The 23,259-nt window shown below is 43.3% G+C and overlaps 2 protein-coding genes across 2 annotated transcripts in view; one reads left to right on the forward strand and one right to left on the reverse strand.

The window, feature by feature from the left end:
• Nucleotides 1-23,259, reverse strand: part of LOC307044614 (voltage-dependent N-type calcium channel subunit alpha-1B-like) — a 576,385-nt gene that overhangs the window by 71,701 nt on the left and 481,425 nt on the right. The window lies entirely within an intron of this gene.
• LOC307042442 (uncharacterized protein) lies at nt 10,159-13,342 on the forward strand. The gene is made up of 2 exons (XM_079686314.1): nt 10,159-12,371; nt 12,781-13,342. The coding sequence occupies exons 1-2, from the start codon at nt 10,917-10,919 to the stop codon at nt 12,799-12,801; spliced, it is 1,476 nt and encodes a 491-aa protein (XP_079542440.1). The 5' UTR covers nt 10,159-10,916; the 3' UTR covers nt 12,802-13,342.

Raw genomic sequence — 23,259 nt, forward strand, 5'->3', positions numbered from 1 at the left:
GGCCTAGGCAGATTTTGGCTTTTTTCTCTTGCCAAGATACTTCTAGACACACTTTGAGGTATGCAAAACCTTAAAACTAGAAAATGAAGTACATTGTCTGATTACATTTTTTCTTAAAGACTGTTTCTCTAAAAGGTATGTTTGTGATTTTAGCACTTTTTTTACTGACACTCGGCAGATTTGTGTGTAATTCTCTCACAAAGGAACTGTAAGATACACTTTTTATGTATGCAAAACCTCAAACATGTATACATTTTCTTCAAAGGCTCGGACTTCCACCTCTCTCGCCACCTGGATTATCCCTAAACCGGATTGACTGTTGCCTTCAGGGCCGAACTGTCCGTGAGTTAGCTCCGATCATTGCACCGCGGAGTGCTGTTGCTCGAGGCTCGGTCGCTAGCCGGTTAGCTGCTGTGGATAAGGTGCTTCAATACTCTGCTCTCCAACTTCGGAGTTTTTTCAGCTCTACTGCACCAGTCTGCCTGGATGCCATCAGATCATCAGGACTCTTGCAGCGCCCCCGCTACATACACAGATCATCCCGCTACAAATTTATTCACACAAATTCTAGTATTCCTGTGGTACAATCGGCTCTGCATTTCCGTGTTGCTTGTCGACGTCATCTAAACACACGTCACGTGCGCACCAGCTGTTTGAAGCCCCTGGCCTGCTCTGACAGTAGCACTCCTCCTGTCTCCTCTGCAGCCACCTTCATGCTGCTCAATACCCGCTCCCTCAACAATAAAGCACTACTCATCCATGACATCATCATTGATAGGAAACTTGATTTCTTATGTTTAACGGAGACATGGCAGAACCAGCAGGATTTCTTCAACCAAGCTACTCCCCCAGGCTACGTTTACCTCCATAAACCTCGCTCCACGGGCCGCGGCGGCGGGCTGGCTGTCATCCACCGAGCAGGCATCCGGGTCAGGGAGATTCCCTCTCCACATATCACATCATTTGAGTGTATTACATTCTCGCTCTCCGGATCACCTCTACTCCAGGTTGCCCTGATTTACCGCCCCCCCAAAGCTTCCACCACCTTCATGTCCGAGCTGAGTGAGCTTCTGTCCTCTCTCTGCTCTAAATCACCTTCCACCTATCTGCTGGGAGATTTTAACATCCACGTCGACTCCACCAGCTGTAGCTTTGCCGCAGAATTTCTGTCACTTCTGGACTGCCTCAACATAACACAGCATGTCCAGGTCCCCACCCACTCCAAAGGTCACACGCTGGATCTAGTCTGCTCCACTGGTGCCCCCCCCCCTCTCACCTGCAGCGCCTAGACCTGGCAGTATCAGACCACCATGCCATCATCTTCAACATCCACATCCCCCTGCCTAGGCAGCGCCCCAGGCGCACAATCACCTTTAGAGACACCAAATCAGTGAGTGCATCAGCCCTATCAGACCTCCTCATAACCCACATGGCCCCGGCTCTCTCCGACACTTCGCCGGACGTGTTGGTGGCCCGCTACAACACTGCCCTCTCTCTCAGCCTGGACTCTCTGGCTCCCCTCAGAAGCCGGACGGTGTCTTTTCTCCGCCCGGCACCATGGTTCACCTCTGATCTTCGCACAATGAAGCAAACTGGTCGTTGGCTGGAGCGGCTTTCCAGACGAACTGGCCTCACTGTCCATCGTATGGCCTTGGTGGACCATGTGAGGTCCTACAAGGAGGCTCTCTCCAAGACCAAGACCGCCTACTACTCCTCCCTCATCACCTCACAACAAAATCACCCCAGATCCTTGTTCTCCACCATCAACCGACTGCTCCGCCCCCTCCCTGCCACGTACACTGCTGAAGCTCCTGACCTCTGCTCCAAATTCCTCAACTTTTTTCAGGCTAAGGTGATCTCCATTCATCAACAACTCCTGGTGCCCGCCCCCTCCCCCTCTCTGCACTGGCCCCTGACACAGAAATGCACACTCCCAGCTCAACCCCTCAATCCCCAATGCTCTCTCTCCTCCTTCTCCCCAGTGGATGTTCCACTGGTCTCGAAGCTGGTGACCAATGCTAAGGCCGCCACCTCCTCCCTTGACCCCATGCCCACGGTGCTGGTCAAGGCCTGCCTTCCCACCCTCTGCCCCATCATAACAGACATCATCAACTCCTCTCTGTCATCTGGAATAGTTCCCTCCTGCTTCAAAACCGCCTCCATCACTCCCATCCTCAAGAAGCCTGGTCTTGACCCTGAGGAGCTGAACAACTACCGACCGATCTCCAACCTTCCTTTCCTTAGTAAAACCTTGGAAAGAGCAGTCGCCGCCCAGCTTCATTAACATCTGTCCAACCATGAGCTCTACGAACCCCTACAGTCAGCCTACAGAGCACATCACAGCACAGAGACCGCCCTCCTCAAGATCACTTATGACCTCCTTCTCGCTGCTGACTCCGGACAAATCAGTATTCTCATCCTCCTCGACCTCTCTGCGGCCTTTGACCCCGTTTCTCGTACAGTCCTCCTGAAATGCCTCTCCGACAACCTTGGCATCACTGGCACAGCTCTGTCATGGTTTCAGTCCTATCTCTCAACCAGGTCTCAGTTTGTCAGCATCAGCGGCTCATCCTCCCCCCCGGCCTCATTCAACCATGGTGTCCCCCAAGGCTCCATGCTTGGTCCCCTACTTTTCCACCATTTACATGCTCCCCCTTGGCCAGATCATACGTCACTTCGGTCTCAATTTCCACTGCTACGCTGATGACACTCAGCTCTATCTCAGCACCTCACCATCTGCCCAGCTCCCTCCACAGTCTCTGGTCAATTGTCTCCATGCCATAAAAACCTGGATGACAGCAAATCTACTCAAACTCAACAGTAAGAAGACTGAGCTCATGGTTGTGGCCCCCAAGGCACTGCTCCGGAAGGTTGGGGATCTCCTCCTCCACATTGACGGCTGTTCCATCTCCCCGTCTCCCGAAGTCCGTAACCTGGGTGTCATCCTTGACTCAACTCTCTCATTTCAGTCACATATCAAATCCGTCACCAAGTCTGCCTTCTATCACCTCAGGAACATCTCCCATCTACGACCATCACTCTCCGATTCCGTGGCCGAGACCCTCATCCATGCTTTCGTCTCCTCCCGGTTGGACTACTGCAACGGAGTCCTGTTCGGGGTTCCCAGTAAAGCCCTGGACAGGCTCCAGTATGTGCAGAACTCGGCTACCAGGGTGCTCACTCACACCAAGCCCTGGCAGCACATCACCCCCACCCTCATCCACCTCCACTGGCTCCCAGTCAAGCACCGTATCACATATAAACTCCTTCTTCTGACCTACAAATGCCTCCATGTCCTCGCCCCCCAATACCTGTCTGACCTTCTCCGCCACCACACTCCATCCCGGAAGCTCCGATCGTCTGGACAGGATCTCCTCTCTACCCCCCGCACCAGGTTGCGGACTTTCGGTGACAGAGCTTTCAGTGTAGCATCCCCCACCCTCTGGAACTCTCTCCCCCCCGAAATCCGCAGCACCCCAACCTTGGACACTTTCAAAAAAGCCCTCAAAACGCACCTTTTCACCAAGGCTTTCCCCACTATATAGTTAGTTTGATAGGTTTATTTTTATTTTTCCGCTACTTGCTTGCCCCGCCCTCCCTGACCTGTCTGCCTCTTTTCCCCTACTCCCCCCCCTTGCCCGACTTGTGAAGCGACCTTGGGTTTCGTGAAAGGCGCTATATAAATATTATGTATTATTATTATTATTATTATTTGATTTTAACGCTATTTCAATGGAACATTCCAGTTTTTGTTGACATCAGTATGATACTTTTAGACAGACGTTGATGTATGCAACACTTAACAACTGGTAGAAATATGAAGTACTTTGTAAGGAATTCGGTTTCTTTTTAATGGCCTAGGCAGATAAGGGCTTTTTTTTTTTCTCTTGCCAAGATACTTTTAGACACACTTTGAGGTATGCAAAACCTTAAAACTAGAAAATGAAGTACATTGTCTCATTATATTTTTTCTTAAAGACTGTTTATCTAAAAGGCAAGTTTGTGATTTTAAGACTTTTTACTGACACTGGGCAGATTTGTGTGTAATTCTCTCACAAAGGAACTGTAAGATACACTTTTTATGTATGCAAAACCTTAAACATTTTTGAAAATAAAATACTTTTGTCTGAATACATTTTCTTTAAAGGCACTTTGTGATTTTAATGCTATTTCACTGGATCAATCCAGTTTTGTTAACATCAATGCTTTTTTCTCTTTTTCTTGTGTTACTAAGATACTTTTAGACACACTTTGATGTATACAACACTTAACAACGGTAGAATATGAAGTACTTTTTAAGGAATTCGTTTTCTTTTTAATGGCCATTTTTTAAAACACTTGTTCAGTTAAACAATGTTTTTTTTTTCTGATAACCTTACATATTTTAGTTATTTTCTGCTACCAATATGCTTTTAGATACACATTGATGTACGCAACACGTAACAAAGGGTATAATATGAAGTACTTTGTAAGGAATGGGTTTTTCTTTAATGGGTTCAAAAACTTTAGAACGGGGTAAAATATTCATTATTTTGTAGTGAATTGAGTTTCTTTTTTTTATTTTCAACATACTATTGTAAACAAAGACTTTTCCATATTTTCTTTTTTTTTCTGACAAACTATACTTTTTACTTATTCTGTAAAATCATGACAAACTATTACTTATGTGGTGAGCCAGAGTCTTTTCATTAACGCGTTGTAATTGTTTCTGAAGAAAAAATCGGGCATGTCATTCAGACAATCGTGTTGCCTCTGGCCGGGGTGACTGACTCGGCATCCGTTGCCTATTTCTTCTCTGTACCGATGTTTCACCCCATCCACAATATCAACCAACACCGATTTCACTGTGTCCATAAACAGAGATGTCTTGGCCCAAGGAGCAAAATACGCAGTAGTAGTACTGCAAGATTCGGGTGTCCAAAATGGTGGTGATGATGGTAGTCCAGGAGTTTGTTCCTGGCTGCAACTCAAGGGGGGAGACTTGGTTTTTCTCAGATCCATGGCTAGTTTTCAAACTGTCGTCGTAGTGGGGGTCCTAGTTTTAGATGATTTGCTGAGTGGAGGGAGGGACTTATTGCGTTGAGTGGGGGGAGCCATCTGTAGAATTGAGAGTTTTTAAAAAACTTATTTAAGCTTTGTAGCTTTTTCATCTATCATTTCCAACCAAGCAGCAAGAGGTCAAATTTTAGAATAAGTAATAGTTTTTCATGATTTTACAGAATAAGTCAAAAGTATAGTTTGTGAGAAAAAAAAAAGAAAATATGGAAAAGTCATTGTGTACAATAGTATGTTGAAAATCAAAAAAAGAAACTCAATTCACTACAAATTAATGAATATGTTACCCCGTTCTAAAGTTTTTGAACCCATTAAAGAAAAATCCATTCCTTTCAAAGTACTTCATATGATATCCTTTGTTAAGTGTTGCGTACATCAATTTGTATCTAGAAGTATCTTGGTAGCAGAAAATAACTAAAATATGTAAGGTTATCAGAAAAAAAACCCATTGTTTAACTGAACAAGTGTTTTAAAAAAACGGCCATTAAAAAGAAAACAAATTCCTTAAAAAGTACTTCATATTCTACCAGTTGTTAAGTGTTGCATACATCAAAGTGTGTCTAAAAGTATCTTAGTAACACAAGAAAAAGAGAAAAAAGCATTGATGTTAACAAAACTGGATTGATCCACTGAAATAGCGTTAAAATCACAAAGTGCCTTTAAAGAAAATGTATTCAGACAAAAGTATTTTATATTCAAAAATGTTTAAAGTCCATGTAATGTCCAAAATAAATGTTATTCTGTGTTAATAAATCGCTTCATCACTTTCCACTGTTTCATTTGACATATCAACATCAATGATTCTTTCCATAAATACCCCCCAAATAACATGAAATGTGTGCCACTTTCCCGTGTTATTCCGCTCCGGTAGCAAAAAGCTTGCCAGCCATTAACCCAGCTGTGTGACGTCACACGTGGCAAACACCAGCCTCGTCTGGATTGTTTGTTTTGTATCCTTCCGCTATTTTCGCTCAACATATGTGTAACCGGACCTCGCTAAACTTTTTTTATCTAACAATTCATGATGGGGAAGCGATGTGTAATTGTGAGCTGTGAATGTTTCCTGATTGCTATAAACATTGATCATGGGTGCTGGAAGATTGTGCACAAAACTCGGGTCAGAATTAAGTTACTACAGGTGTTATGCCAGCTTGAGCTAAATGTCACCAGAGTACAGTGAACTTGCCTAGTGACTGAAATATATAAAAGTTGAAGTGAAATAAGTAAGGCCAAAAATGAATTACGTCTGAATATCTTTATTATTTTTACCACTTTTAATTATTTGTGGGCTCGCACATATACCAAAATAGACTAATGTACACTGCAATAAAGATAAAATGTTACAAGTGAAAAATTAACAAAAGAACCCTTTTTTATTTATCAAACAGTAAATTAATACAATCTTACAAATTTGCGATTTGGAAAATGTTGTTTTATTTACATGTTTCTTTGGAAAAATAATATTGTAAATGATGTACTTTGTAAATTATTTACATCATGCGAAACCATTTTAACCAGTTCAGCTGCATGACTTATGTCAAATTACAGATTTGGCCATTGAAATCCCTGATAGCGGCCTCCCGGTTCAGGGTAAGTCTTCCGTATCTCGGTTACAGCACATGCAGGCAGCGGGATTCTGATTTTTGGGCCGAGTACACCCCAGCACCAACGTACAAACTGTCGATAAGCTGTATATCGATACTTCCTAATGAAAAAAAAGTATACAGATTATAAATATATTTGGAGAAAAATAAAATGTTATGTAGTACTATTATGTAGCAATGGTTACAAATTGGCTTATAACATGATATTTGTATTTTACTTGTACAAAATAAATATGAGGTTTTACATGACTGCTTGACAGAATCATAGACCTCTTATATATTTCCTCACATGTGTAGTTGTTTCTTTTCCCAAGCATACATTGAACTTGCATACACAGAAAAAATAAAAGCCAAGCTGTTTTTGACTGCTTGAAAGACTTTAATGGTATCTTTAAAAGTGTACCATATCTGTAGCGACTAAAAGTATTATATGAAAGCAAAGCTGCAATAGGCAGTTGGGTCAATCAATATTTACTTACTGGTGTAGTGGGCCATCAACTGCTCTGTGTTGTTGTTTGTATTGAAGATACGCTATTTTCAGTGTCCAAACACTGAGACAGCCTTCTCTAAAGCCTGGGTGGCTAATAATGCACCTTGGTTTCTCGTCGGTGTCTTCTATCTGGCAGAGTCCTGCACGGGTCTGATTTTCAAGACCCGCTCCCGCCCCGCACCCGTGACGTGCAGTACCGAACCCGCCCCGCTACCCGCACATATTGCCAATTAGTTCTGCAACCCGACCCGACCCGCCGGCACATGATCCGCAACCCGACCCGAACCCGCATATATATAAGCAGTGACAACGTGCAATTATTAACACACGCAGTTGCATATTTGGCTCAAAAAGCCTGGGATGTTGTTTATTTTCTCCATCTAGGATGACACCAAAAGCCTCCCAGACGTTGGATTTCGCTCTTGAGGAAGAGTTATTGAAAATGCTGTATTCTCCGCTATAGAGAGCTTCACCTCAGCCATTCAGAATGTGGTGCGCTCAGCAGCAGATAGATGCACTGCAGAGGTTATGATTATGCTCGGTACCGCGGAGGAGAGGTCTGAGGATTTAAACATTAAACTAAATTATTATTGTTTAAATATATTTATTATGCAACACCCGCAACCGGACCCGCATCATCTTTGTTTTACCCAGAAGCGAACCCGGAAAAAAGCGTTTGAAAAAATACCACCCGCAAATCACCTTTTTTGCGGGTCACCCGTCGGGTACCCGCGGATACCCGACCCGATGCAGGACTCTGCTATCTGGTCAGTAGGTTGCAAACTGTCTATTTGTTCCATCACCTGCCAGATCTCTCTGCAGCATACACATTCATCTGCAGTGGGCATGCTTTCACAGCATTGACATGTACACCTGAATATTGTACATAACATTAAAAAACAAAACAATATCTGCCGGACGTGTGAGGAACAGATGACAAATTAAGATCGACATTTAGTGCAGGTCAAATTAAATAAAACAGAATTTACCATTCAGTATTGCCGACTCGAGTCTCGCCGGCTGCGGAATCCGCTTCTCTTTCACAAGTTTCTGCCTCGTTGTTCGATTGCTGGGCAGGAGGCTCGTACTTATAAGGCAAGATGCCTTGAAGTGAAAGGCTAGCTGGTTCACTCTCTACTTCTGTAACTGTATCCAGATAACCCACCGAATCTGAGCTTGAATGATCGCTGTCGCTGTCGCTGTCGCTGTCTGAAGTTATCGCGTTGCTTGCCATTCGGACTGATTTGATCAAATGGCAATGTTTGCCACGTGTGACGTCACCGCTCGTTCGGGAGTGATCGGGGGCGTACTCGGCAAACTTCGGAACCAACATCGGTTTTTAACGTATATGTCATTTAATTATGACGAAACTTGAAACATTTTTATTTATTTTTATTCTGGTGATATCTAAACTACATGTTAAAAAACACCTGTGTTAGATGCATTACATGGCCTTTAAGGTTTTGCATACATAAAAAGTGTATCTTAAAGTTCCTTTATGAGAGAATTACACACAAATCTGCCCAGTGTCAGTAAAAACTGTTAAAATCACAATCTTGCTTTTTAGATAAATAGTCTTTAAGAACAAATATAATGAGACAATGTACTTCATTTTCTAGTTTTAAGGCTTTGCATACCTCAAAGTGTGTCTAAAAGTATCTTGGCAAGAGACAAAAAAAAAAGCCCTAATCTGCAGAGGCCATTAAAAAGAAACCAAATTCCTTACAAAGTACTTCATATTTCTATCAGTTGTTAAGTGTTGCATACATCAAAGTCTGTCTAAAAGTATCTTAGTAACACAAGAAAAGAGAACAAAGCATTGATGTCAACAAAAACTGGAATGTTCCATTGAAATAGCGTTAAATTCAAAAGTACCTTTAAAGAAAATGTATTCATGTTTAATGTTTTGCATACATAAAAAGTTTATCTTACAGTTCCTTTGTGAGAGAATTACACACAAATCTGCCGAGTGTCAGTAAAAAAAGTGCTAAAATCACAAACATACCTTTTAGAGAAACAGTCTTTAAGAAAAAATCTAATCAGACAATGTAATTCATTTTCTAGTTTTAAGGTTTTGCATACCTCAAAGTGTGTCTAGAAGTATCTTGGCAAGAGAAAAAAGCCAAAATCTGCCTAGGCCATTAAAAAGAAACCAAATTCCTTACAAATTACTTCATATTCTACCAGTTGTTAATTGTTGCATACATTAAAGTGTGTCTAAAAGTATCTTAATAACACGAGAAAAGAGAAACAAGCATTGGTGTCAATGAAAACTGGAATGTTCCATTGAAATAGCGTTAAAATCAAAAGTACCTTTAAAGAAAACGTATTCATGTTTAAGGCTTTGCACACATAAAAAGTGTATCTTACAGTTCCTTTGTGAGAGAATTACACACAAAATCTGCCCGAGTGTCAGTAAAAAACAAAAAGGTCTAAAAATCACAAACTTACCTTTTCGAAAAAATGTAATCAGACAATGTACTTCATTTTCTAGTTTTAAGGTTTTGCATACCTCAAAGTGTGTCTAAAAGTATCTTGGCAAGAGAAAAAAAACAAAATCTGCCTAGGCCATTAAAAAAGAAACCAAATTCCTTACAAAATACTTCATGTTCTACCAGTTGTTAAGTGTTGCACACATCAAAGTGTGTCTAAAAGTATCTTAGTAGACACAGGAAAAGAGAAGAAGAAAAAAAAAAAAAAAAAGATCTGCCTAATGTCAGTAAATAACAACCGGTGGTTTACTCCGTTACCTTAAAGAACTGTTTTAAAAATACTGCTACTGGTTTATAAAGCTTTGAATGGTTCTCTCAGGCATAGGCGAAGTTTGGGGGGGTTCCCGGGGTGCCCGGCACCCCCTGGTGGCCGGAGTCTTTTTTTTTTTTTTTTTAGTTATGATGTACAGATAGTAGGTGGCCTAGATAAATATAACTCTGGAACGCTATATCAATAAATGCAAACTCAATAAACATAATCAATTTAAATCCACAAACATATTGTCTCAGTGTGTACTTGTTACGGCTGCTGCCTTCCTGATCGTTTGAGTGTTTTCAGCTGTGTGTTCTATGTAAATGAGCTGTGCGGTTGCCCTCCCGGTATTGGCTCCCATCTCCTGGTCCGCCTCCTGAAGATTGCGATTGGAGCACGCCGGGCCCGACGCACTCCAATCGCAGCGCACAGCCGGCGCACACCTGCTGGAGATGACTACAAAGCTTGGGGACAATCCTCATTCTGGAGGCTCTGTAGGTGGACAGATGCCTCTCGCTACTTGCTCTTTGTTCTGGGGTTAAAACTTGTGTGATTAGTTAGAGTGTAGAGTAGCTTAGTTAGTGTTTAGAGTATAGTTAGGATTTGTGACTGTTGCCTGTAGTTTAGCTGTGTTTCTGTATAGATTATTTGTGTTAGTTGTACCACTTTTAGAGTGAGGTTTTGTTTCGTTCCTTATTTAGTATATTAGTATGTATTTTCCCTGTATGTCTTAAGACTCCCTTTTTGAGTCCTCCTTTAGTTGGTTATTTGTCAACCTGTGCCCTTTTGGCGCCTTTGTTTGTTTCAGGCTGCTTGCCTGCCATTTTGTTCACAGCTGTTTTAAATAAACACTTATAATTAATACCAATTCCATACTGGTGTGTGTTGCATTCCTCTTCCCCTAGTTGGGACGTAACATACATGGGGGCTCGTCCGGGATATTAACTACTTTCCTGGGGTTATAAGTGGTTGTGTGTAGCTAAAAACAATTTGGTAAGGTTTGATTGCAGTTTTAGCTGAGTATGGCAACTTTTGATTTGGAGTCGTTTTTGGTCTGTCCTTCTCATGAGCAGTTAGTTCAGTGTCGTAGAAACGACTTATATGAGATAGCGCAACATTTCGGTCTCCCAGTGGCAAAACAATTGTTAAAAAAAGAGTTAAAGGCTCTGGTGGTGGATGAGTTGGTGGAAAGGGGTTTTCTGGTGCGGCCTGCACAAGCTGAGCTCACTGTGCCAAATGACCGTGCTAAACCAGAGGGTAGTGGCAGCGAGGGGGGCGAGCCGTGTGAAGCACTGCTCAGGCCGCCTCGTAAATGTCCACCCTCTCCGGTTGGTAGTACAGATTCCCGGGAAGGGAATAAACTTAAAGTCCGCCTCGCCCGACTTCAGTTGGAGGCAAAAGACAGGGAGCAAGACAGGCAGTTTCAGTTGGAGCTAAAGAAAATCGAGGCAGATAAGGAAGTCCAGATACGGATTCGGCAGATGGAGCTAGACTCCCAACTGCGCGCATCCGGTGCTTTTGACTCTGCCGGAAGAAACTTGCCATCTCCACCTCCTCCACCTGCCTTTGACGTGAGTAACAACATTTCGCTAGTGCCAACATTCTGTGAGACTGAGGTGGATGCCTATTTTAGCGCATTCGAGAGCATTGCTACAGCATTGCGCTGGCCGGTTGAAGTTTGGGCTCTGATGGTAACGTGCAAATTACATGGAAAAGCTCGGGAAGCAGTTGTGGCTCTCACGTTAGAGGACAGCCTGCAGTATGACTCAGTAAAAGGTGCCATCCTCAGAGTGTATGAGTTAGTTCCTGAAGCTTACCGGCAAAAGTTTAGACACGATAGGAAGAGTCCTGATCAAACGCACGTAGAGTTCGCTAGGAAAAAGGGAATGTGTTTTGCTAAGTGGATTGCTTCATGTAATGCTACGGATTATTCTTCTCTGAGAGAATTGATCATGTTGGAGGAGTTTAAGAAGTGTTTGCCTGATCGCATTGCGGAGTACGTGAACAAACAAAGGGTAAACTCTCTCTCTGCTGCCGCTGTGTTAGCTGATGAGTATGTGCTGATGCATAAAACTGTGTTTTCCCCTGTCTCTACGGAGAGATCCCGCCGTGTGTCAGCCGCACCATTTACTCAGCCAGCAAATGCGTGTAACGTGAACAGAGAAGAGAGGGAGTGTTTTTACTGTCATAAACCTGGACATGTCATCGCCAATTGCGCAGCTCTGAAACGCAAGGAACAGCGGCAGAATATATCCCCGCCTAAAGGCATTGGCCTGGCTACACGTGCACGCGCACAGGCAAGTAAATGTGACCCTGATGTTTCATTAGCTGATCCTGTGATTGTGCCTGTGCCTTCAGATGAAGCTGTGTCCGAGGAGAAGCCAGAAATTGTGGCTCCCCCTCCTCCTCGTGAGGATGTCGCGAGACTGGCGCAACACGCCGGCTCAGACAAGCCTCTAGACTTCTCGACACTCCCGGTAACCCGAGAGCGTCAGCTCGTGTATCGGATCTTAGTGTTAGTGTTGGCTCTACAACATGCTAAGATTGATGTTGGACCCAGCCTTTGGCCAATTGTGATGTGTACCTGTTACGATCCATTCATATTCTGCCCCAGCGTGTCCAAGCACAACCAGCGGCTCATGCAATGGGCTCTGATTGTGCGGGACTACAGCAGTAGACACCCGTCATTAAAGGGTTCAGAGAATGTGTTGGCCAATGCTTATCCAGGTTGAGTTTGAGATGTTAGTGTGTCCAGGTTGAGTTTGTGATGAATGTGTGTTATTAGGAATTTCGTTAGAGTGCTTAGGTTCACAAAACCTGTGGGTTTGTGTCTTAAGGGGGGGAGTGTTACGGCTGCTGCCTTCCTGATCGTTTGAGTGTTTTCAGCTGTGTGTTCTATGTAAATGAGCTGTGCGGTTGCCCTCCCGGTATTGGCTCCCATCTCCTGGTCCGCCTCCTGAAGATTGCGATTGGAGCACGCCGGGCCCGACGCACTCCAATCGCAGCGCACAGCCGGCGCACACCTGCTGGAGATGACTACAAAGCTTGGGGACAATCCTCATTCTGGAGGCTCTGTAGGTGGACAGATGCCTCTCGCTACTTGCTCTTTGTTCTGGGGTTAAAACTTGTGTGATTAGTTAGAGTGTAGAGTAGCTTAGTTAGTGTTTAGAGTATAGTTAGGATTTGTGACTGTTGCCTGTAGTTTAGCTGTGTTTCTGTATAGATTATTTGTGTTAGTTGTACCACTTTTAGAGTGAGGTTTTGTTTCGTTCCTTATTTAGTATATTAGTATGTATTTTCCCTGTATGTCTTAAGACTCCCTTTTTGAGTCCTCCTTTAGTTGGTTATTTGTCAACCTGTGCCCTTTTGGCGCCTTTGTTTGTTTCAGGCTGCTTGCCTGCCATTTTGTTCACAGCTGTTTTAAATAAACACTTATAATTAATACCAATTCCATACTGGTGTGTGTTGCATTCCTCTTCCCCTAGTTGGGACGTAACAGTACTGCTGTCAGAGACAGAACATTACTCAAAAATGAGTCTACACAGACGATCTGTGCAGCTGCTGCGCCCTCACACGCTGCACGCACATGCGCACTTTGAGCACTCAAATTCAGACAAGTCGAGTCTGCCAGCCGCCAAAACCTGACAGGAGAAGACTAAAAAAATGGATATACGCAGGTTCTTCGCAACCAAAACAACTCCAGTTTCGGATTCAAGTTCCAGCGCCACCGTTGCTGCCACCCAAGCTGCACCTGCTCCGGACCCGCCAGTCCCGCCTCGCCCGTCGACTAGCCACCACATCTTGGCGCCGGTCGGCACCGCAGCTCCCGCCGCTTGCAATCCCTGTGAGACAGCCTCTGATGGCGGTCAACTTCCCAGTGACCTAGGAGATAAAAGTGTGGGCCCCAAACAGCCAGTGCTTCCCGTTTTCCCAAGACACAAAATTGGAGATAGAAATCGTTGCTTTTCTGCATTCTTTTATAACAAGCATCCGTGGCTGGAGTACTCGGTTTTAAGGGACGCAGTGTTTTGTTTTTGTTGCCGCCACTTTTCCAAGGAGATTGGAGAGGAGGAAGACACACTAGCTAAACAAGGCGGGCGATATTGGAGTAAGCTAACTGAGAGGCTGATAAAGCATAGCTCTTGTGAAAAACACAAGCCCTGCATGCGACTGTGGGAGGGCTACAAGGAAACTGAAAAGCATGGATCTGTCAGAGTCCACTTGTCAACCAGTCACCAGAACACAGTGGATAAAAACAGGGAGTATTTGACAAAGGTCGTGGATGTCGTTAAGCTGCTGTCTCAACTGGGCCTCCCTTTCCGTGGACATCGGGAAATACAATGGAGAAAAAAGGAAATACAAGAAAATAAAAATGAAAAAAAGCACACAAATACAGTCGATACAGAAACAGATAAAAGCAAGCCGGATGATGATGATGAAACAAAGGGAAACTTTTTGAGTCTGTGCGACTTCCTCGGCAAGTATGACCCAAGTTTCCGCAAAATGCAGGATGAGAAGTACTTTAATTGTACAAGTCCAGATTTTCAAAATGAGGTCATCTCTTTGTGTGCAGAGCTAGTCAGAGAGGAAATAGCAAATGCAGTGCGTGAGACTGGTTTTTTCACGGTTATCGCGGATGAGGCCAAATCATCAAAGTCTGAACAACTGTCTGTGTGTATCAGATATGCAGAAAAGCTACAGGTTAAGGAGCGATTAATCTGCTTCATTGACTGCTCTGCCTCCCGAGATGCTGCTGGGATTGTTGAGGGTATCAAGAAGGGGTTGGAGTCATGTGGACTGCAGGACGTCCCAATAGTCGCACAGTCGTATGATGGGGCCTCAGTTATGTCTGGGCATTTAACTGGAGTGCAGCAGCGTATCAAGGAAGATTACCCCTTTGCCATCTACGTACACTGCATGGCCCATAAACTTAATCTGGTCCTGGTGGAATCATGCACAGTCAACAGAGACATCAAAATGACGTTAAATGTTATTGATAAGCTGTACTCCGTGTTTTCAGAACCAAGCAACCACCACAGGTTTCTGGCGATGCAGAAAACACTCGAGATGAAGGCAAAGGAAATTGGGCAACCCAGTGACACGCGTTGGGCGAGCAAATGGCGATGCGTCTTTGCGGTTAAATCACATTATGTGCCTATCACACGCTGTCTGAAGGAGATGGTGGATGAAGGAGAGAAATGGTCAGTGGAAGCCATGGGCGCGGGAAGGGGGGTGCTGAGGGCGCTGCAGCACCCCCTAGTGGCAGGCAGGGGGTGCGGAGCTCCCCTGTCTGAATTATTATTTGACGGTTATTGCTGCTCCCGCTGTGCATAATCTGTGTAATATGTAGCCAATAAATTCCACATTGTTGGTAAAATAATATTTTGGCCTGCCCCGAATGTTTTTTCTGTAGCCCCGGAAAATTCTACCTCAATAATATAATACATTAACGGTGCTTTACGTGAACCTCATCAAGACACTAGAAAGGACGGCAGGAATGTAATTTCCCGTGTTCAGTGAATGCAACAGAGGCAAGACACCAGACCAATCAGAGAGTTGCATGGAAATAAAAGTGTGCTTGTGCCATTCAAGCTCGCGGCTCTGTGTGTGTGCGGAAATAGCGCATTTACTGTGTGTGAGAGAGGGGGAGAGAGAGAGGGACCGGTGCCAGCAGCAGGGACCGTGTTGTTAGCATCTGGTTAGCTAGCTGCACTAACGGACATACGGAGCTGTTTGTTCCACAACAAGCTGGAGGAGAGCTCTCCTCTCAGACTGAGAGGCTAAGGTGAGCTAAAGGACTCTCTGAGTGTTTCGATAGTTAACTTTAGTCTAAGTTATCTCAGTGGGTCTCAAACGGTTTGGTCAAAAATTATTCAAAAGATTATTTCCGCGGCACACCTTCATATGATCATTATAGTTATAAAAAAAATAAGAGAATAAAGGAAAAACAGTTATGAAATACTATATGGCAGTAAAACAAGAATACAGTTTGAAAGGGGAGTGATTTGTAAAATATCCATAAAGAAAAATAACATCTGCTTACAGTTGTGTTTCATCTGGGTGTTGAGAGATGTATCCATAAATCTCTTAATGTTGCTCTCAAAGTGCACCAGATTGATGCTTTTAACTTCAATATTTAAAAAAAATCTTCCCGGGGGAGCATCCCCCCAGACCCCCCTAGAGGAGGTGAGGTCCGCTCCCCACTCGTAAAAAATAGCACTTTACCCCTGCCTATATACCGTGAGCTGATTATCGAGCCTTCATTGTAACAGTCGCGGGTTTACTGTGTGTTTGCGTGTGGGGAGTTTTTTTGTGCGTGCTCTATAGTGCCCGTAATAGTGTTCACTGGAGTCCAGCACCTCAGCACCCCCACTCAAAATACCTTCCCGCGCCTCTGGTGGAAGCAAGTGGGTTGTATAATCACATGACCACACCTGGCTTCATCGCCTGCCTCATTATCCTTGAGGACCTACTGCGGGTTGTGCACGTTGTTCACAAGAAACTTCAGTCCAAATCCACAACACTTGCAGATGCTGCCTCCACGATCAACAGTCTGAGAGCACACTTGAGGGAACGCAGAGGAGAGGAGGAAGGTTGGCAAGACATATGGAGCCAGATCAAGCAGTTTGGCGAGGACGTCGGCATGCCAGTTGCCACTGCAGAAAGTGACCCCCCCTCCATGGCAAAGCGAAAAAGAAGTTCAAGACCCCCTTTGTCGCTTTACCAGTATGTAGTGGGGGCCACACTTGGGCAGCGCCAACGAGATGAAAGGAATGAGGAAATAGACGGACAATTTGAGGCTCACGCCATCTACTGTCATTTATATCTCCCTGTGCTGGACAATATGATGGCCGAGTTGGACAGACGGTTTTCAGGTGAAGCCATGGAGCTTGCAGCGGCATGTGATGCTGTGATAAAGTGTGAGAAGAAAGGCATTGAACCACTTCTGAGAAAATATGCAAGCCTCAAGATCGTCCATCCACAGCTGGTGACAGCAGAAATGGACCTGATAAAATGTGCTGTCCAATCTCCCATTAACCTGAAGGACCTGCAAAACAAAGTGAGCAAGGAGAGCTATCCAAACTTCTTCCCATTACTCCAGCTTGCACTGACACTGCCCATTGGATCAGCGACATCAGAGAGAAGTTTCTCAGCAATGAGGAGGATCAGAAACTGGCTGAGAACTACAATGATCCAGGAGAGATTTTCTGATCTGGCCCTGCTGCACATTGAGGGAGATTTGACTGCAAAACTGTCAGTTGAGAAGATAGTGGACATCTATGCCAGCCGGAAAAAGAGGCGCCTGATGCTGCACTAGGTAAGCCATTCATTCAAATTATTTCGTTTTGTTGAGCTTAAATGCGTAATTGCGCAGCATCTGCATCCGGGGATAGCCAACTGCAGTAAGCAGCAGACACCGCTCCACGCTCAAACCAAAATCCTCCAAATCCTCCCGTTTGCGTTGTGCTCACATGCTTCGGTCCTGCTAGCGGCCGCTGCTGACAGTTTTGGGGCAGAGACGCTGAATGCATGGAGATCATAATCACTAGATGACGGTGAACAAAAGTCATTACTTTGTTGGTTGGCTTTGTTTTCATCGCTGAAATTAGGTCAAAATGTGATAAAACTGTTGTGCTTATATCCTACAGTTATTAGTTAGTATGCCTATACAGTTCATTAAAAAGTGTGTGAGCATTGGGGAACATTGATCCTACAGACCTCTGTGTTATAGCCTAATTATAGCAGCAGTATGTGCCGCAGCAGCCGTTTTATTTTGCGGCGAGTTCCGCTGCCATAGTAATTTCATCTATTGGGCATATTAGTTATGAAAACACACCTGCAGTAGCCTGTAGGCTATCCTGATCAATTTTCATGTATGAATCATTGTGTTGCAGCCTATAGCTATACATTACATTTGTAGTTATTTTTTGGCACCCCCAACCTTAAAGTTCAAACTTCGCCCATGCTCTCAGGTCTTCAGGGACTGGTCTGCTTTCTGTCCCCAGTCAGAACTAAACATGGAAAAGCAGCGTTCAGTTATTATCAGTGGCGGGCCGTGCATTTCACACCTAGGCCTTCAGTGATGTCCTACACAGTCCTACCTGAATTATTCCACCTCTTAATACCATCATTATGACGCCATGGCTCTAGAAACTATACATTTAGACAGAAACGCAGTATAACCGGGCGTTGCATCACCTTAACATAGTCAAGTACAACAGAGTTATATTAATATTTCCGAAGCATTTATAATCAATATATCCGCATTTACAATTAAGAGTGTTAAACTACCAGCTTTAAGATCGCTTGGATACGGTCAAAACTTAAAAATAAAAAGGGGCTTTTAAGGCATTAGTCTACAAAGTTTTATTAAGTCCACCAAAGCAAGTTTGTTCACTAAACAGCGCATTGTCGCACCCAAAGCAGTTTCATTTAAGAAACGTGACGATAAAGACACAAACTATTCACTGAAAATAAAAGAAAACAAACAAATAATTTGCATTTGTTCATGAGGATATATTTGCGACAGTGGTGAAAGTGTATTCCTAGCACTGAATGTCCACTTTGATAAAGGTTAAACCAAAACAATTCAACAAGTCTCCTTGAGTACTTTTACTGCACAGCTGAGCCAGTGCGCCACACACATCTCTATATCTCTTGCAGAAGCATCAAACATTTATTTTTTATATATTTGTCATTTTAATTACATATATATTAATTCGTTAATATTGATTTAATATTAACGACATAAAATGACAAAAATATATTAAAATAAAATAAAAAATAAAATGCTTTGTACTCACCAAAACAACTGATTATTTGAATACAAAATCCATCCTCCTTTCTTTCCTCAAGAAGACTTCAATGACTCTGTTGTACAGTTTATCTGTGCGTTTCAGTTCCACCAATAAGTCATTTTCTATAGACATGAAGGCTAATGATGAAAGCCTAGTCTGTCCAGTAGAATTTCTGGCATAAGTTTTAATTCGCTTTAAGGCCGAGAATGACCGCTCGACAGAAGCAGTGGACACAGGGATAGTCACTGCCACACATGCCAATGTGTAAAGCTGCCCCATGCTCTCACTCAGATTTTTCTGCTTAAGGAAATCAAGGAGATCAATGGGACTTTTCCCTTCAAAATCAGTCATGGCATACATTACAGTCAGTTCTGTTTTTAGCCGGGACAGATCGAACAGCGTCCGTGACTCTGTGTTAATTTGGCTAAGGCTGTATGCTGGAATTTTTTCCGGTAGGTCTGAAAGTGCTGGGGGTCCAGGAGGGAGAGAAACATTAATTTTTCGTGGTCTTGAAACCTACTCCGTATCTGGCAAAGAATGTTGTCCAGAATATTGCTGTGGAGTTGTTGGTAGTATGCGCGAAGGTCTCCTTGTGCTGTACGTGGGCCTCTGCGTGCGCTCGGACCACTTGAGATGCGCGCTGTGTCCTCGTAGATCTGACGAAACTGGCACCTCTCTCGCTCAATTGTGTCACAAAACTCGTTCACCCTTGTCAGACAGAATTGTACATCCAATGTTTGTTTCTGTAGTATTCCAAAGAGCACATCTGAATGCTTAAAAATCCCATTGAATGTTTCAAGCAAAAAACAAAACTCAAAATCATCCAGACGTGCATTAAATCCATCAGCGCTAAGCATAGTATCCCCATCATACTCCTCATGATATTCCAGTATGTGGTCAAACACCTCCTTTAGGGAAACTCTCTTCTCAAAGACTGCATTGACCAATCTCGATGTATATTGCCACCGCGTTGGTGCAACATTAGGAAGACGACGCTTGCAAATGTCATCCAGCAGTTGCGTGCGCTTAGGGGATCTGGAGAAAAATGCTGCAAGGCCATTGAGGCTGGCAAAAAAGACCTTGCATTCTTTAAGCTTTGAGGCCCCTTGAGTCAGTACTAAATTTAGTCGATGTGCATAGCAGTGAATGAATAAGGCCATAGGTGCCCTCTCCTTAACTTTAGCCTGCACCCCGTTTAGTCCAGATACCATGACCGCTGCGCCATCATAACACTGTGCCACAACTTTATCCAGACTACATTCATATTCCTCCATGAAACGGAAAATAAGAGCGGCAATGTCATCAGCTCGCTTGCCGCTTGTAACATCTTCAAATCTGACAAACCGCTCCTTGACACCTGTGTCCGTCACATAACGCAGGACAAGTGCCAGTTGTGCTACATTACCCACGTCTGTCGTTTCGTCCACCATAACAGCGACAAAGGGTGCTTTTTTAATCTCCATTTTGATCTCTTCTCCCATCACTTCAGCAATAGCATAAATCAGGTCGTTTTGTATTTTGCCTGACGTCCCAGTAAACACTTTGTTTGTGGACAGGTGGTAATGCAAGTCTGTGTTGTTCTCAGCAAGCAAAGAAAGAAGCTCCACGTAGTTTCCTCTGTTTCTGGACTCTGCGCTTTCATCGTGTCCCCTAAATGAAAGTTCCTGTTTACCCAAAAACAGGACACAATCAATCAGTCTTTTTAATATTTCCCTATTTTTGTTCACCCTTTCGTTGTGGAGCTCCGTTTCCCGGCGCACTTGTTCGTTGAGCTGTAGATCCACTCGGGTGTCCCCAAAGGTTTTCAAAAGCACCATTGCTTGTAAGTGCCCAGCCGTGCTTTGGTGTCTCGTTGCTGCCTTGGTTAGACAACTCAAGTTTGCAAATCCAGTGTGGCTCCAAACACCAAATCGATCAGTTGCAAATAGCAGGCATTCCCAGCAGTACAATTTGCAGTGCCTCTCGGAGGCTGTGAGCCAGGGGTACCGCTCGTAGTTAGTGATTTGAAAGTGGCGGACAAACCCTTTCCCCCGCTGTGATAGGCTCGCTAGCGTCGGGGTTGGCCGTTCTCTTCTCACGATGTCTAGCTTTTCTTGAAAAGTTCGTCTTGAAAATGGCGTTGTAATTATATCTGCGACCAAATCGATCTCTTCTCCTCCTTCAGCCATTGTGGGTTGAAAAAAAACAGCTTGTAGAAATCTACACAAATTAGCTCGTTCAAATTCAAGTTCAGTTTGCTAGCTCTACATAGCTCTGCCTCTCAATAGTGCGTATCCAATCAAAAGACGTGCACGTGCTAACGTCATCGTACGCCTGCTAGCTGGCCCGTTGTCGCCAACTCAAAATCTGATTGGTTAACGCCACAGTTTTGTTTCCGTTCACTTTAATCTACAGGCGCCCGCACTGTTGATTCTGAAGGCCTAAGGGCAGATTTCTTGGACCCTGGCAACACATTATGGCTGAAATATGATTGGATAAAAGCTCTAACATAAAGGCCAACCCTCCAAATCTTCTGAGGCTGGAAGCAGCGCAACCAAGAGGAAAGCTATGAAATGAAGAGAATAGACTACAGGGAATAATTTAATACATATTTGTGGAAAAAATATATCAAAATTTAATTTATATTCTGATGATGTTTAGGCCAGCAGAGAAGGCCTTGCTGGCCCTGACGGCCCACCACTGGTTATTATGCTACAAATATCTGGAAACCTGCAGGTTCGCTGCAACTCTTACTACTTTTAAATCCAGGCTGAAGACTTTTCTTTTTGCCGCTGCTATTAATTGAACTATTTATATCTTACACTGCACTGTAACTTTTATTCATGTATTGTGTCTTTTAATGCTTATTTTATTATCTTTGCTTTTTAATGACTGTTTTTAAATGCCATTTTCTTAATGTCTTTCATGTTTGTAAAGCACTTTGAATTGCCTCGCGTTGAAAGGTGCTATATAAATAAACATTTTACAATAAACAGTCTTTAAGAAAAAATCTAATCAGACAATGTACTTCATTTTCTAGTTTTAAGGTTTTGCATACCTCAAAGTGTGTCTAAAAGTATCTTAGCAAGAGAAAAAAGCCTAAATCTGCCTAGGCCATTGCAATAAAACGAGTTCCTTAGTTGTGTTGGGGGGTTAGCATCAGACCTGTTGAAGGGGGGCGTTACAGGGGGACGAGTCTGTCTGGCTCTCTGAGGGATGGTGTGTGAGAGGATCACTGAAGATCAAACTTAGATCAGCACTTGTCGCAGAAGGTAGGCTGAGTGTAAACTCGAGAGAGGGAAGGTTTTGGTACACTGATGGCTGGCTTACGCTGCACACTTCATCACCTTTTAACAAGAGAGTAAGTATATAAAACGTTATTTTGGATATTTTACACATCAGCAAAAAAAAAACATTTGATTTGAAAAATAAGCTAGATACAAACACATACAGTTTTAAATACATATATACTCACTTTCCAAAGGGAATTAATCATATGGGGTTCCACCAAAAGAGTTAATCCTCTCTAATATTCCAATTCGTATTTGGTTCAGACTTTCCTGAACTGAGACACACACAAAAAAGATTTGACAAAAAATCTACACCACATTATTTGTACATAGAGGGGTACTTTCCCAAAGCTTCTAAACCATTACGAGCCATAGTGCTGTTACAAAAATAAATACAACAGATGCACAGAGGTTGTTTAACACACACCAAGCAAAATTAAATAATTACATGATATTATAAAATAAAAATAAAAAGTACTTACCAGAGTTTTTCAAGATCAGATCCAGGTCAATAAAATGCAGAGAGGAAGTATGGTGCTGGCTCATTAGCCCTCTCACACTTCTGATCCTGTGCATTTTTACAGTTGAACTCCTATCCCCTTATAAACCAAAATAACAATAGCCCTGAATTAACACTAATCATTTTAAAAACCTTAAATCTAATTTAGAGAGGACAACTAAAGTGTAAGGTGACTGTTTTAAACTAATTCCACCACTCTATCTACTGGCATTACAACAACAACAAAAACAGAGAGAGATGGCAGGAAGGGGGGAGACAGTCTCACTGTGTTTTAGAGAGAACAATACAAGTGTAAGGTAACTGTTTTTAAATTCCATCCCCCTCTGTCTACTGATAAGCTGACAGAAAGGGGGGAGGAGGACAGGATCACACACACACACACACACACACACACACACACACACACACACACACACACACACACACACACACACACACACACACACACACACACACACACACACACACACACACACACACACACACACACACACACACACACACACACACACACACACACACACACTTTGTATTGTATTATTGTATGAGAGAGGTTCCAGGTTGAATTGAGGCGAATATTTGTAATTCAGAGGTTGTTGTGTTTAATATTCATGAGAATATTTGTCATTGTTCAAATGATAATAAACATTTGCATAAAGCACATTTGTCCACTTGAGAATTAAAAACTTTTCCTCTATCAAACATTTAGAACAGATAAAAAATGTGCGATTAATTTGCGATTAATCGCGATTAAAGATTTTAATCGACTGACAGCCCT

This window comes from Notothenia rossii (genome assembly GCF_949606895.1).
Source record: "Notothenia rossii genome assembly, chromosome: 6".
NCBI classification, from domain to species: Eukaryota; Metazoa; Chordata; class Actinopteri; order Perciformes; family Nototheniidae; genus Notothenia; species Notothenia rossii.